The sequence below is a fragment of the Thunnus albacares genome, chromosome 2 (assembly GCF_914725855.1).
Source record: "Thunnus albacares chromosome 2, fThuAlb1.1, whole genome shotgun sequence".
NCBI classification, from domain to species: Eukaryota; Metazoa; Chordata; class Actinopteri; order Scombriformes; family Scombridae; genus Thunnus; species Thunnus albacares.
This window is the reverse complement of record NC_058107.1, coordinates 21,467,353-21,482,849: the sequence shown is the minus strand read 5'-3', so window position 1 is coordinate 21,482,849 and position 15,497 is coordinate 21,467,353. Positions and strand designations below refer to the sequence as shown.

At 39.2% G+C, this 15,497-nt stretch overlaps 2 protein-coding genes across 2 annotated transcripts; both read right to left on the bottom strand.

The window, feature by feature from the left end:
- Positions 1–225: 225 nt before the first annotated feature.
- LOC122969867 (C2 calcium-dependent domain-containing protein 4C) lies at positions 226–1,473 on the bottom strand. Its single transcript, XM_044335883.1, has one exon. The coding sequence runs from the start codon at positions 1,471–1,473 to the stop codon at positions 226–228; it is 1,248 nt and encodes a 415-aa protein (XP_044191818.1).
- Positions 1,474–12,923: 11,450 nt separating this feature from the next.
- Positions 12,924–14,246, bottom strand: foxb2 (forkhead box B2). The gene has a single exon (XM_044337632.1). It carries the CDS (start codon positions 14,215–14,217, stop codon positions 13,258–13,260), a length of 960 nt encoding a protein of 319 aa, XP_044193567.1. The 5' UTR covers positions 14,218–14,246; the 3' UTR covers positions 12,924–13,257.
- Positions 14,247–15,497: the final 1,251 nt, after the last annotated feature.

Genomic DNA, 15,497 nt, shown 5'->3' with positions numbered 1-15,497 from the left:
ACTAATTTTACTATAAGAGATGTATTTAAATTTGATTTTACAGTTGTTCTGGGTGTTGATAACCTCCAAATGATTCATGATTTTGTTCGACTTCTGTCAGCATCTTTCTTTTGTACATATTGTAACAATTATCTTGAGAAACCATGTTGTTATCTCAAATAATACACACAATGCATGAGGGACATTGTATTTTCACATGTCAGTGAGAGGGAAATGTTTTTTCCTCTACCCATTTCTAAGAGGGAGTAACTGAGACAGTGGTTTGGTGATTACTCCGATCACTGTCACCCTCCTCAATGTTCCAGCTGCAGGTTTATCCACCACTTTCACCCTTAGCTGCAGTTCCCGCAGATCCTCCCCACTCAGCTGTGTGAAGAAGAAATCTTCATTGAACACAGGGCTGCGGCAGTTCCTGATGGTGGCGCTCTCCTGTTGCTGCAGCTTCCCCGGTGTCAGACACACACTTACTGCACAGTTCAGAGGTCGTGTGTCAGCTGCGTCCCGTAGGCCTTCCACAGACACCACACGAACTCTGAGTGTGGAGAGGGATGAAAGCGTGTTGGTGGAGAATGTAGTGTGCTCAGCGGAGAGGCGAACTTTACCATGGCCCTGTAAGGGGAGGACATGCTCACGCTGAAGTCTCTCCTGGCACTGCAGAACATCCAGTGGGAAGAGGACGGGTGGGGCGAGGGTGAGCGAGCTTCCCTTTAAGCTGGGAGGGCTACCGGGAGAGGTTGTTAAACTTAAAGCCCCCCCTTTCCACCTCCTTCTATCCTCTCTATTGTCAATTAGAGAAGGACAGGATGTTGCTCCTTTAAGACGGCCACTGCCCGACAGGATGGAGAGGGAGGATTTAGTGCTGTAAGGGGAACTGAGAGGAGATGAATCACTGGAAGAAAGTGTTTCACTTTCTGTGCTCCCTGTCTCTGAGAGGCTCTTGCATGGAAAAAGAGGGAAAAACCCAGATAAAGTTGAGGTTTTCTTGGGCTGGTTTGTCTCCTTTGCCAGCCTGGGGGCTGTAATGCTTCTATCAAACATGTAAGCAGGGCATTTTGAGTGGAACAAAGACTCTTTCCTTCGAGTGTTGGGGCTCTCATATAAGCCAGCCAGACCATAGCCCTCTGCAGAAAACGGCAAGGGTTTCTTTACAGCCTTCCTCACCACTGCTGGATCACCATTCTTTGTCTTCACATCATTTGTCTTTAGGTGTTTAGTGTCTGAAGTAATGTTGCTCCTGGGCATCTGGTTCTGACTATGCAGGTGAGGTGGAGTTGCCTCAGCTCCCAGTAGAGGGCTCCTCTTGCAGAGCCGTGGAGGCAAACAGAACTCTGGGATTTTGTCTGGGGTGAGGATGTTGTTGTGTAGTTTGGCCTTGGAAGAGAGGAAGAGGTCCTCCTCACTCTTCCCCATGTAACGACTCAGCTCTAAAGGAATGCTCTCCATGCTCTCCCTGATCTTCCCAAGGACCCACATAGTTATTTCCCGATGAGATCACACGATTTGAGTGTAAAATCCTTGCACACAACAATAAAATATATATTATTTAGATGAGTCAAACAGGCAAAACATGAAGCAGAATATACTTTCAGAGCTAGAAATTGAGGTGGTACAATATTTTATTCCAAATATCAAAGTGACAAATATTTTCTTCTCACCTGCTAAGGTCGTGATGTGTCCACCTCTGAAAGATCCATATGTGTGTGACAGATGTGCCAGTGACAGATTTTAAGGGAGACTGCGAGACTCTGCATCTCCGGTCTGCCGCCCCCACCTGCGTCATAAAACAGGCTGTACACATACATACACACAAGAGGAACACACCTAACTGACACAGTGTGGTCGCTCAGTGATTGTTGGAGACTGGGTGGGTGCAGGTGCATTGGTGTGCATTTAATTGTGCAACAAGGATGGGATGTGGGCTTGTCAGTAAACAATTACAACAATTCACGTCAAGCTAAAGTCTCAAAGTATTAGATGTGATAACTCTAAATTCAATTTTAACACACAGCATAAAAATGTAAAATACAATTTTAATATGTGCAAATTATGCTCTATTGAATACATTTTTATATCTATGGCAACATTTTTAAGATATATTGCATTTAATATTCATAATACACCACTACTAGATGATTTATAAGCATGCAATCTCAGAAAAATAAATTGTTCCTTTGATCTTGTTTTCAAGCTAAGGGTATAAAACTAATAAAACTAATTCATTCAACACAAATAAGGACAACTTTATTTTTAAGGCTAAATAAACTGCATAATATTGTGTATAATAGTGTTCAGAGGAATAAAGTTCAGATTTAAAACACATTATATATCATTTCATCATATAACGTGTACATATCATCAAGTTGTGTTATTGTGTTCATAATGATATAACTATATTCTGCTTTGAGAGATCTGACCTCTCGTTCAAAGGCGATTCAAAGACCAGAGCACCCCAGGCCCACAGACAGCACCCACTACCTCAAACACGCACTGACCTTTAAACTCCAGGTGGTTCAGACACACAGATGCACAACTGATCTGAAGCATAGCGGACAGCTCTGACTCAGTTATCAGTGTCGAATTCAAAACCTCTCTTTAAAGCAACGGAATAATGACGATGACAGTTAAAATGTGAATGGATGTTGATGAACACATGGCTTTTTTACACTTGTTTTCATGTAAACAAAAAGATAAATAAAACTGCATGCAGATAAAGACATATTGTGGGAACATTTTGTAATATGGTATTCGTCCCTAAACGAAAAAGACATCTTAAAGTCCCCTTCACAAATGATTTTTTTCTTCTTGTTCCTTCAGTTGAATGCTTAAGCTTCACTGTGCAGAATGATGTTTGTGCAGCATTTGACACTAGAAGACTGTTTTCAGAGAAGAGGAGAGAAAGAGTAGAAGAAGATGCATTAATAAATTAAAATTAATAATTATTAGTAGTCTTGCATAACAATCAGCATCTATTAGTTTGAACACCTTTCTATGGACTCTGTATTTGAATTACTGAACATAGAAGCTCTTCTGTATCTGTAGGGTAAATTTTAAGTACATAGGTTTTTATGTATTTTAACTGGATTTGGTCTGTACTCTTTTATCGCATCTTAACTGGATATTTTGTGTACTTGCTTTTAGTGTGTGATAGTTGTCTTTGTCTGTTTATGTATTTTGTTGTAACAGTGTTTATGCAGCCCTCTTGGCCAGGTCTCACTTAAAAAATAGATTTTAATCTCTTAATCAGGTTAAATAAAAGAAAATGAAAATGAAGTCTTTTGGAGCCGGGCGTTTTCAAGATGCAGATGATCCAGTTTCTGCCTTTTAACTGGCACTGATTGAATTCACCACAAAATCCCACTAATTTAAACCAAAGATTTTCACATCCAATAACATTTGAAATATGCCTTGCTTCCCGTAGACTCTCTTCCATTATAAGCCTTTTTCCAACTTGGTAACTGTCATAGTTTTGAATGGAACTGAATTCTAATAATGTGTCTCCGAGAATTTGTGTATCATTCGTTGTGTGGTTTGGTTTCCATTCTATTCAAGCTTTATTGTAGATCACATACACATCGGGGGACAGCAAGTTCATGTAGTCGAACACTAGCAGCCTGAAGTCTCCCACCAGGCCAACGTGATGTCTTCCACCACTAGAGGGCAGATGTGGATTATATTTACTGTAGGGCAATCTCAAACATCTGTTTGACTTTGTTATGACATCTGTGCGATAGAGATAATATTTTTAGAATTCATTATAACATCTATGAAAACAAGAGATGGTTTCAGAACAATTGGAAATTCAAAGGTTGGTAAAAATTAGATTGAATCCAAAAACATCACACACAAACTAAAAAACACACCAAGTCACCAGTCCATTGTTTCATTAAAACAAATCTCTTATAATTAAACAGTTATCTTGAGAAACAACATCCCTGTCTGCATGCCCGCCTGCCTGTATGCAAGCAGTGTGTGTGTGTGTGTGTGTGTGTGTGACAGAGAATGAATATGAAGATGATGAATACATTCGAGGGGAGTCAGGGGCCTCTGGAGCACCCAGGGGTCAGGAGGCTTTTTGTGGTAGTGAAGATCGACTTTATTACACCAATAAAAACCCAGAGTGCTTTCTGTAATGGAGAGATAAATGATTGGGAGTCAGAGGAGGACCTTGCCTTTAACCGCTGTCACAGCTGCAATTAACGCTAACGAGAGAACAGTGCATTGTTGCCAAATGCTCTACGGCTGTCAAGTGCATTAGTGTTAAAACCATTTTTTTGTCTTGGGGCTCTAAATTTTTTAAATAATAATTCATTATTTTTTATTTTGTGGATTTCATTTTGTTAATTCATTGTGTAGAAGACTGTGTTAGCTAATCACACTTGTAAGTTCTTATCCAACATGCCCTTTGTATTTTAGTCAGCCTAACTTGCATTGTTAGGACTTTGGTATGACTCAAACTCTAAACTTTAAAACAGCAATATCCTCTTCAGAATAATCTTTTCTTGGACTACGTTTAATTCCATTTTCAGCTTTTAAAAACACTAATACACTGGTCAAATAGCAGCTGAAGTAGATTAAGTGTAAAGTGCTTTGTAATTCTACACCCTCTCACAATAGAGCTACACTGTAACTGTTTCCCTCTGTCATGCTACATAAATAACTAAAAGCTTTACTTCTCTATGCCTTACTTAAAATAAGCTTGGAGTCCTTGCACATACACATTGAAACATCATGAAAATATTCACGCAAAACCAACTTTACTGTCTAAGCTTTATTCCATCAATTAGAGTAAGTATAAATGAGCGTGCCTCCTGATTCGTTGCTGTTTGTTTTGTAATGGCTGCTGCACGGGATGAACTGATAGCTTCTGGTCATCATCTGAGAGTTAAAACGAATTTCCCAAAAGGAAATCACCCACTTTACAACAAGCCACACTTTGCCTCTGCATTTACGTACATTATGATTGATGTAATACATCTTTCTCCTCATTGAAGGCTGTAACTTCATCCAGCTTAACCACCTGCCCAGAGCTAAAAGTGACCTTTTAGCCTTCCTTCCATACAAAGCAGGTATACAATGGAAACTTCAGTTCTGTTTTCGTGCAGTGACTCAGTAAGAAGAATGACTCTTAAGTGCTGATTCAGTTGCTGAATGGGACAGGAAAGACTTGATGGTGCCTGATGATCAGAGATCAATCAAGCAAATCTTTGTTGACTCTACATCAACTAATTTATCCAGTGCTTGCCTTGAAGAAAGTTCAAGGCAAGCACTAGATAAATTAGTTGATTTCATTTGTTTGATAATCTTTCAGCAAGTTGATGGATAAAACAATGCACCCAAAACTGTGAAAGCACAATGAAATAATATAATTAGCATGTCAGCATTCTGTAGTGTAATGTTTTGCAAAGATATGGCCACAGTAAATGATTAAGTAAATGATTTAGTGGGTTCCCAAACTACCTTTTTATTATCAATACCTGAAAGCCATCAGGCCTCTACAGAGTAACATGTGTAGAATAAACTCTGGTGAGTTAGTGGCACTTCAGATATGGGTAAGCCCACACAACAGAACAGAAACAAATAGTCTTTGTGTGACACTGAAAAGAGATTTTTTAAAAAGTGTCTCCCCCGAGAAAATGTTTAACAGCTGCTGCAATACAGAACAGGGACAAGAGGATGAAATTATACGATATAAAATTACACTGTCTTCATTAGATTTCATTTGATGCCTGGATTTGTAATGCTCCAGCATTAAGAGTGTGTAACATTTATATGAAACATATTTATCCTATTATATATTGTAGTCTGAAGTGTTTTAGTCATTCTGTTTAACAAGTGTCTCAAAGAAGTCTGGTCCATTTTTGCACACATTTTCACTCTTTACCTTCATGTAACCAAACAGATCCTGTCCAGCTCCAAGGCTGTTTTATCAAGCCAAACCTTTGTTATAAGGTTTTCTCTGTAACACTGCCAATTATCATCTTTTGACATTGTGTGATGAGATTTAAAATTCAAAGTACAAACTCTCAGCAGGGTGAGAGCTGATGATACACTTTGTTAATTTCCATTTTACTTTAATCTCTATTATTGAAGAGCCAAATGAGCCTGTGTGGGCACTCATTCTCTTGCAAAGCACTTAACCTCTTTTAAAATTGCAGAAGTTTTTTGGCCAGAGAACTTCTTTGTCTTAACTCTGCAGAGAAAGTAAGAAAGTGGGGATGTCAGAGAGGAGAAACAGTGGGAAGAGGGCCAAAATGGTTGAACCGTTGACCTTCTTTGAATCTATGATACAATGTAATAATGGCTAATAAGGTGTAATAATTTGGGCCAATAAAGATAGATGACAGATTGAAGATGGTATGAGCTGCGTCAGAAGACCTTATACTGAGGACAGAGCAGAGACAATACACTTCAGCCAAGGGGGGAGATGAAATTTGACCCCAGATCAGTGAATCATTGTCTAATTACTAAGGGGGAAGAGAGAGACAGAGAAAGAGAGGGAGGGAGACTGTAAGAGAGAAATAGATGAGGGAAGGGAAGGGGAGAGATGAAGTATGTTTATGAGAAAATGTGGAAAAGGAGGAACAAAAGAGTAACAAGTGAAGAGATAGAATGAGAGAAAGAGAAACAAAACCCAGAGACAGTAAGATCATATGGCTGGGATGGTCAGGTGAGCAGTGCAGAGAGGGTGTAGAGTAATAGAGAATGAGAGATATAAGGAAAAAAGTGACACCAGAGGAAGAGAATGGGGACGTTATGGAGAAAAACAGAGACGAAGAGTTACACAGTGACCTGTCATTAGGACTCTCTCCTCTGACAGCCTCACTCTGCTCCAGGCCTCATGCAAATATGCTAATTCACCTCAGATGGCATTTTCATTGACTGATGCTAACTCCCGTTGACACGTGCCAGCTGACTGTACCCTCGTCCCGCTATTAAAGACCACAGCAGTGAATATGGCAAGGCGACCATTACTGAGATAAGAGCAGATGTAGCCGTATGGCGGCTGCCTGCTTGCAGTGAATCACATACTGTTACAAGAAGTCATCACATGCAACAGAACTGCGACATGACAGGCATTACAGTAAGTGGATGAACATATGGTGAAAAGTAATATGAATGTACAATATGAATACAAAGATATGACAATATAAATTATATGTTGAGCAGACTTTTGACTGGAAGTTTGCCGGTTTTATCCTTGAACCAACAGGGAGAATCTATTTGGGGAAAGTGAAAAAGCAGTGATTTCACATCTCTCTTTCGCCACCACTGAGGTTCCCCTGAGCAAGACCCTTAACCCCCGACTGCTGCTCAGTGGCTAGAAAATCAGACTGGTTGTACTGGGCAGCTTCAAGGTGTGAATGTGTGAAACTGTGTGAGTGTGATTGGGGCACTGAAAGTTAGAAAAAATGATTTTACAAATTGTATATCTTGTCGGTGTCATAAATGTATGAAAAAGGTTTTCAGAACCCCTATTACAGGTTTTTGGATTAATGGACTAAATTTATAAGGAAATTGTATATGACATGTTTTTAGAGGAACTTAAATTGCAAAATAACAAACTGAATTTAGGGTTATTTGTGGCCCTGACAGCAGTATTGGAATAACTTATTTCCTACATAGAGGGAAGTTAACAGAGACTGTTTATGGCTTTCATTGGCCAGCTGTAATTACATGTGTTGTGAACCGTCTTGTTAGTTGGTCAATGACATTACACTTGGCATGTCTTTAAATTCTCCTTTACATTAAACACACTGTGGGTGCCGTAATTAAAGTGTGAATGAATTGATGAAATGAATTATGAGATGGAATATCATTAGTAACACGTTAGCAAATTGATTAACAAAGAGGAACATTTTTTTTAACTCTTTTAAAAGTTAAATAACTTATTGGTAATTTAAAAACAAAAAATAATAATATTATTATTAATTTATCTTGTGAAACTCTTATCTCTTAATTTTTAGATTTCTCCAAATGTGTTTTCATGTACACTGATTGTATGTGTTCATTAAACAGTTAAAGTTCATAGTTATTCCACTGACACCCTCCAGCATCCATGACTGAGATCATTGAGGGAAGAATTGTAATGACCTGTGACCAAAAAAGAAGTACGGACCTTGACATATGGTTTCATTTAGACATAATCCAGATATGGGACATATAAATAAATACATAAATGTAGATAAACTTATTTTCCATATACATACGCATGGATATGGCCAACAGTGTTATGAAATTCAAATACATATAGAGTATAAAATATTGAGCCACTTTTGAATAAATGAAACACTTGTAACACATTGATTAATACTGATTACAAGTATCTGACACCAGATTATATTTTCTTTACTTGGATTTGAACAAACAAAGAGACAAATACATTTAAATCCTGTCTTCATCTGCTTTTTTGTTATTATACTGTGCATAAGTCCCCTGAAAAGAATAGAAAAAGAAAAGAAAACATACAATGTTCTGATTTTGTGTTACAATTTCCTGATTAAAATTAAATTAGACAGCCAGCCTATAAAAGCATAAATCGCTGGTCTGAGTGAATGTCATATTGAATGTCTCAATTCAATTCAATTAATTTTGGTTTTCCTTTGCTTTTGTATAATTAAGTTGTAATCATTGTCTCATGTCTCTGTCTGTCTGTCTGTCTGTCCTTGAAACGGACTCAGGTCCATCCTCTGGTACAGACTTCATCAGATTGCATTAGAAGGTCAGAGGTCATCCTGTAATCTGTGACAAATCTGGAGCTGGAAGAATCCTTTTAAGAAAATTACAGTTTCATTGGTATGACGCTCTCATGACCTTGTATAGTTGTACATCTCTCTCATAGTGTCATTTTTAAAAAATTAATTTCTCATTCTTGCTCCTACTTTCCCGTTTTCTTCTTTCATCTCATGGTTGTAGTTATAAAAGTGAGAAAACCTGAGCCAACGTCCAGCACTGTCAGTTTTTCTAATGCACTGAACTCACTGTATTCTGATTTTGCAAATTATGAAACAATTGGATCCATTATAATTTTTAATTATGAGGCTTTATGACATATATATGACAGACATCCTTCTGTTCTCTGATAAAAATTGTTTAACAGAGTAAGTAGCCAGTGTAATGTAGTTTTATGCCTCCATTTATAGTTGAAGTGGCTCCACTGCTAGTTTTAAATATCACTCAAGCTGTGACTGAACAAGGAATCCTTGTATGGCAATTATATGTTTAAAGAAATTAGAACAAATTTCTGTCATTTGATGTTGCCAATACATTGAATAAAAAGACTACTGTCTGGAACAAAGAATAATATTTAAGGTTGTTCATGTTCGTGTGTGCTAGTGTGCTTGAATTAGTGCGAACATCAGATCAATAAATTAAGCTGCTCATTATGATGGCCTGCTCTTGCTGGTCATTAAGAAAAACGCATGTCGAATTTGCCACCCTGGCCCCTATGAAGTGTGGGTAATTACCACTAATGTATCATCGCCTATTCAAGACTGTAACGTTTCGTTTCTGAGGGCTGACAGTAAAACACCTCTGACCTAAATGTTTTATTCATTCATAAGACTCCTATTACTCATTTTAAACTCATATTTCACATGATGAACAGTTTTTCCATGAATTAAGAGTTCTTTCATATTCATGTCCCTCACACTTTTATCAGCACTAACAATTTTTCATATGGTGTAATATTTTATTTGTGTTGTTGAAATGAGATTTCATCATATCACTATCAGCCCTCCTAAACCTAAAACTGCTTGTTAGAAAACCAAAACCAACTTATAAACAGACTGTCTTCAGACCCAAAACTGATTTTACATTGTCCTTGTTATAAATCATCAATGTTTTCAATATTATTTATTAGTTTTCTATTATTGGAAAGTCTTTAATGAGCAAAGATAAGTAGTTTCAATACAAATTTTGAATTGCTTTTGCTTCTGACTCAGTCTTTGGGAAACACTGTGTTACATCAGAACCTGCTGCTTCCTACATAAGTTGCTGTGTTGATGTCAAGAGTCAAAATAAAAAGTCTCTCGGCTTATATTGTTATATTAGTTGTTACATTAACAGGTTTTTCTATATTTGAGAAAGAGTTACCAGCAAATCATCTGATAGAAAACTGTATTCCTAAAAATATTCCTCATTAGTGGACATGATCATAAATAAAACCCCATGATTATTATAAGAAGAAATCATTTAAGTGAGAAGACAACAGACAGTGTAATTGCTGTAGAGTAATCCAACACATAACGTTCTTGCAGTTTTATGTGGTTATAATTTTGAGTGCATGCTTAACATCTGGACAGGATAGTGATGTGATGACACTTGGCTCCTGATTCATAGAATAATAGAGGAATGTAGTGAGCTGGCTTATTTCACCATGTAAAGAAAGGAAAAAAGATGTTGTCCAGTATTATAAATAACTTATTTTTTTTGTAATTGCAGCAGTTTCTTCTGAGAATTACATTGAATGCAACTATTTTGCAGAACATATCAAACAAAATATTCATATTGACAAACCACAAAAACCCACAATCACTTAAGGAAAAAAATCTTGTGAGTGCACTTGCAAGCTCTTGCATACTAATATGCCTAAAATATAAGAGCATATATGACTTACATCTGTGTTTCCCAAGTCTCTCCAGAGACTGACACTGAAGTTCAAATGCATTGCTAAATGCTCTGACACAACCAACACGGTGTCTGCTCTTATAAAAATGAACTGCACATATACCTCCTATTACCCTGTGCATAAACACATGTGCACATTAGGGGACCTCATGTGATATTATGATTCCAGAGGCATCTAACTCCGGTGTTGTCAAGACTGAGGATCATGGAGGGTAATAATGGCTGCATTATTACTCCTCTTATTGTGTCTTAATTAGTGGCATTTAATTATACACTAATGCAGTGAGGGCTATTAAAGACATTGAAGCCTGCTGATCAGGGAATTAATGCAACACACACATACACACACACCTACAGGCACATGCACACACTTTCTCACACACACACACACACACACACTTTTGTCGTGCCATAGAAATCTTGGTTCTCTTTAACTAGGAATTACAGACACCCTGCAGAGAAAGTGTGTATGAAAATGTGTGCATGGTGTAAGTGTGTGTAGTTTGAGATGAAAGTCATAGATAACAAGAGGTAACCTTTGGAAATCGATGTGATCTGACGGAGGAAAACTAGAAAGAAACTGCAAAAAGAGAGAGCTATCTAAACAGTAGCTCATAAAAAAAGAAAATGATGAAGATAGAGGAAATAAAATAAAAGAGATTAGGTTGAGGAAGAAGAAGATAAGGGTAATCACTATTACATGTATTCTGCTCGTTAGCAATGACACCCAAATAGATTTTAATTCTTCACTCCCACGCCTCTCCTCTGCTGGTGCATCTCAATTATTTGTTCAGAGGCTGGTGTGACAATAGTGTCGGCTGTAGGAGCCTTTGGGATGCTAAACAGGGGACAGGAGGCTGAATATAAGTCATTTTCAGTGGGCTGAGCCTGGCGCTTTGTGCTACTGAAGAGGAGAAGCTTCAAAGCTACATTTAAACAGAGCAAACAAAGGAGCAAAACTTGATCCTATGGCCGTGCCTGCTTTTGAAGTTGTGAAGCTGCAGCCCAGACTGCTGGCTGCTCATATCCATCTTATCAACATCATACAAACCTGCCCTGGACACAACATGCATCAGCACATGTGTCCATTCCAGATGTGATTTATGCCATGTTGCCCACACCTGGATGAATGAGTGCATGCAATTGTGCGGAGTGAGATGATGACTCCAATCTAAACAGCTTTATGAGTAAAGCTTGCCTCAGATAAAGTTGAAAGTTTTGTTCAATTCTATATTTTTTCATGTTCATCTCTTGAATTTAGGGAACCTGACATGTTGAAAGGATGAACTTAGTATAAGTATATCAACATTTGCACCACCCTTCTGCAGAATGTTTGAATCTTCATATCTGTAAACTGAGCAAAAATAAAAATGTTTCATTTTGGTCTTGTGACCATTACCACAAGCAACCTGCACTTCTCCTGTAATCAATCAGAGTTATATATTAACTTACTTACTAATTCTTTAAACTAATTCAAGAACCCCTGATCACTTGAATTTGTTAGAAGAATTAGTAGGTCCACGTCCTAAAATCTTAATGTCATTATGTTTTGATTAAGCAAAAATTAGATCAATTATTGTATGATCACAGGTTTCTCTTATACCACTATCATGTCCCCCATGAGTTCCAGCCAAAACTTACAAATTAATTGAATGGGGTACTGTTGTCAGAAAAGTTTTTCTATAAAATAAAGGAGATAAACTTAATCGACAAACAATTGTGTATTTAAAAGAGCAACTGGTGGAGTGGTGTAACCCGTGCTGTGTCTTTATTTCCAGTTATAGATCAAGCTGCGCTCTGACAGCCACTTATTCAAATATTTAATAATCGTGTGTATTCCACACACACTACAAAATCACCATAATAAATTGTATAATTTAGTATACACTCCATGTGGTAAGATATTAGCCTCCAATTTACTTTATCTCACAGAAATTTATAATAAAAGAATACCTGAGTGTAATGGAATTTACTTATTTTTACCTTTAATTGTGCAAACATAGTGAAACCCCCGAAATGCACGTGGAAACGTAATTAAACAAATCCTTTAAATAACTAAGACACTCAAGAAGATTCGGTTGTAAGTTCTTTATAAATATCTTTTGATAGATGTTGTTATAATACAAGCATAACATTTTCAATGCACTGCTACAGTAAGTAACACACAAAAAGTGCAACAGGCCTGATTAAAAAAAACATGAAGGCCTATTTGTATTTAGCCGACAGGCCTGCCATAGATTAAAATAAAATGATAAAATAAGAGCAAAACAAAAGACAAGAAATATACAATTGTTGGTTTGCGTTTGGAAATAGTTTCAGACTGTGTGTCTCCTAAATCAAAACTTTCTTTGGGTTCAGCGTATCTACTTGTCTGATTGTATTTATCAGAGCCACATTACAGTATGTGGTAAATGCCCTCACAAATTGTGCAAATAAATTATGATTTCAATCAACATGGGTCTAATGAAAATTTCATTACAAAGCACAATGTTAACTTAGTTTTAACAACTCTCCTACAGCTGCACTGAACTTAAACTATGATGTTGCTGACGAGCCTTTTCTGTCTTGTTTTATGCAATTAAAATGTCCTTGTTTGCGTCACTTTTCAAAAATGACCCACAATTTACCCGGTTAGGACAGCAGGAGAGCCGGGTGTAGAGGGTTGCCTTTCCCCTCTAGCAGGTCGCTTTTCTCCATCACTGAAGCCGGGGAGCAGAGCTGAGCCGGTCCGGACTGCAGCCCCGTCAAACCGGGCACGGGACCCAGGGAAGGGGTGGGTTTGATTGGCACGGGAACGGCGGGCAGTGTTTGCCCGCTGGCATTGTGGTATAGGCCCTTAGCTGACACGCCGAAGGGCGCGTACTCGGAGGATGTAGGCATGGGCACGCCGCTCATGGACTCCGACAGCATCCCGACGTGCGGCCACATGGAATTGACCACACTGCTGAGCTGCGGGGGCACCGGGTAACCCAGGTGGTGCATGACCGAGGTGAGAGGGAGCCCGCTTGCCATCACACCCTTGTAGTCCCGACCTATAATGTTCTCGATGGCGAATGGGTGTTTAAACCCGCCGGGCTGTGCGCAAGCAATGCCCCCATAACCTTGAAAGTGAGGGAGCCGTCCCACGGAGCTTGCAGGGCCGGCTGAGTGGTCGTGGTGGCTGGATGCTGTGCCCAGCTTGCTGCCCGGGTGGTGGTGATGGTGATGGAAATAATGCATCATCGGGGAGCTCTTACAGGCCATATGCTCAGCGCGCAGCACCTTGAAGCGCTTCCTTCTCCTCAGGAAACTGCCATTCTCAAACATGTCCCCGCAGTCCGGGTGCAGAGCCCAGAAGCTGCCTTTGCCTGGCTGGTCAGGCCGCCGAGGGATCTTAATGAAGCAGTCGTTAAAGGAAAGGTTGTGTCGCAGGGAATTCTGCCACCGTTGAGTATTCTCTCGATAATACGGAAACCGGTCCATGATGAACTTATAAATGTCACTCAGAGGCAGCATCTTCTCGGTTGAGTTCTGGATAGCCATCGCTGTCAGGGATATGTAGGAGTATGGGGGCTTCTGGTCGCTGTAAGAGTTCTTCCCGGGACGGGGCATGACTGGTTGCTGTTTTCTTGACGTTTGAAGTGTTAAATAAAACAGCCTTTAAGTTATAAACTTACTCTATTTTACGGAGCTAACTTGATTTCATATCAGGCTCCATCTGACAAATTTGTTCCAAAGTTCTGAGCCATCTGATTAGAAGCTGGTCTATTTTCCTACAGGTGCAGGATCTCCTGCGTTATATTAATTATTAGCGGTCCCTAAAGGCCCGCTGCTGTCAGGTAAGATCCCTGAGAAGCTCCTGCATCCCAAGAGATTTTCTTCTGAAGACTTTTGTCTGTCTCTCCGTTATATGATGCTCTTGGCTTCGTGCGTAAAAGTCAGTCTCTGTGCGTAAAAGTTGGGAAGTCCTCTCAGTCTCCCTCTCCCTTTCCGCGATGGTTGAAGGGTGTGAAGTTGGCTTCGCTAGTCTGTGTGTGGCGTGTGCTCCTCTCCTCATGTGCGATGCTCCTACTCGCCGAGCGCCGTTTTTGTAAGACCCCCGCAGGTCGCTGGCTCTAGCCTATTATCTATTATCCAGACACTTAGGGGACACGCCAGGGAAGAGCAGGGGGGCTAGTTGTGTGTGTGTGTGTGTGTGTGTGTGTGTGTGTGTGTGTGTGTGTGTGTGTGTGTGTGTCAGAGAGAGAGAGAGAGAGAGAGAGAGAGAGAAAGAGAGATGGGCTAAAGAAATGAGGGGTGGGTGGTGCGTTCGCCTCTAATCGCTTGTTTGCCAATCAAAGAGTCGCGTATAAACTACAGAGCGACAGAACAGAACCAGAGTGACTGTTTTTTTTAAAGGTATTTAAAGGTATCATCCATTTGAATGTCTTTGAGCAAGTTACTAAATCCTTGATTGTCCAGGACTGCTCCTGTGTAGCCGACCATGACCTTTGACCTATCAGGTCAAAAAGAGCGCTTAATCAGATTGAATGGGATATTCAATTTGCTGTATGTGTTATCTTGTTGGAAAGCCACATTGCTCTCCGCTGGGTATTGCTGTGTCATAAAAACGTCTGACAACACTTTATTGTAATTTTTTAAAAATCCAAGATATTCTTAAAAACTCTTAAATTAGGTCTTGCCCGGAGGATACATGATTGAACAAAACGAGAATTTGGATTTGAGTTGCTATATTTGCTTATTTTTCTTGAGGTAACAAATAGTAAAGAACTGAATATATAAATACAACCTCTTTGTTAAATTTGCTCGACTGCACTTTCAGACTTTGCAAACAATAAATCATGTCTTCCTTTGCGCACAATCATCAGTGTGCGCTGCTCTTCTGCTCTCAG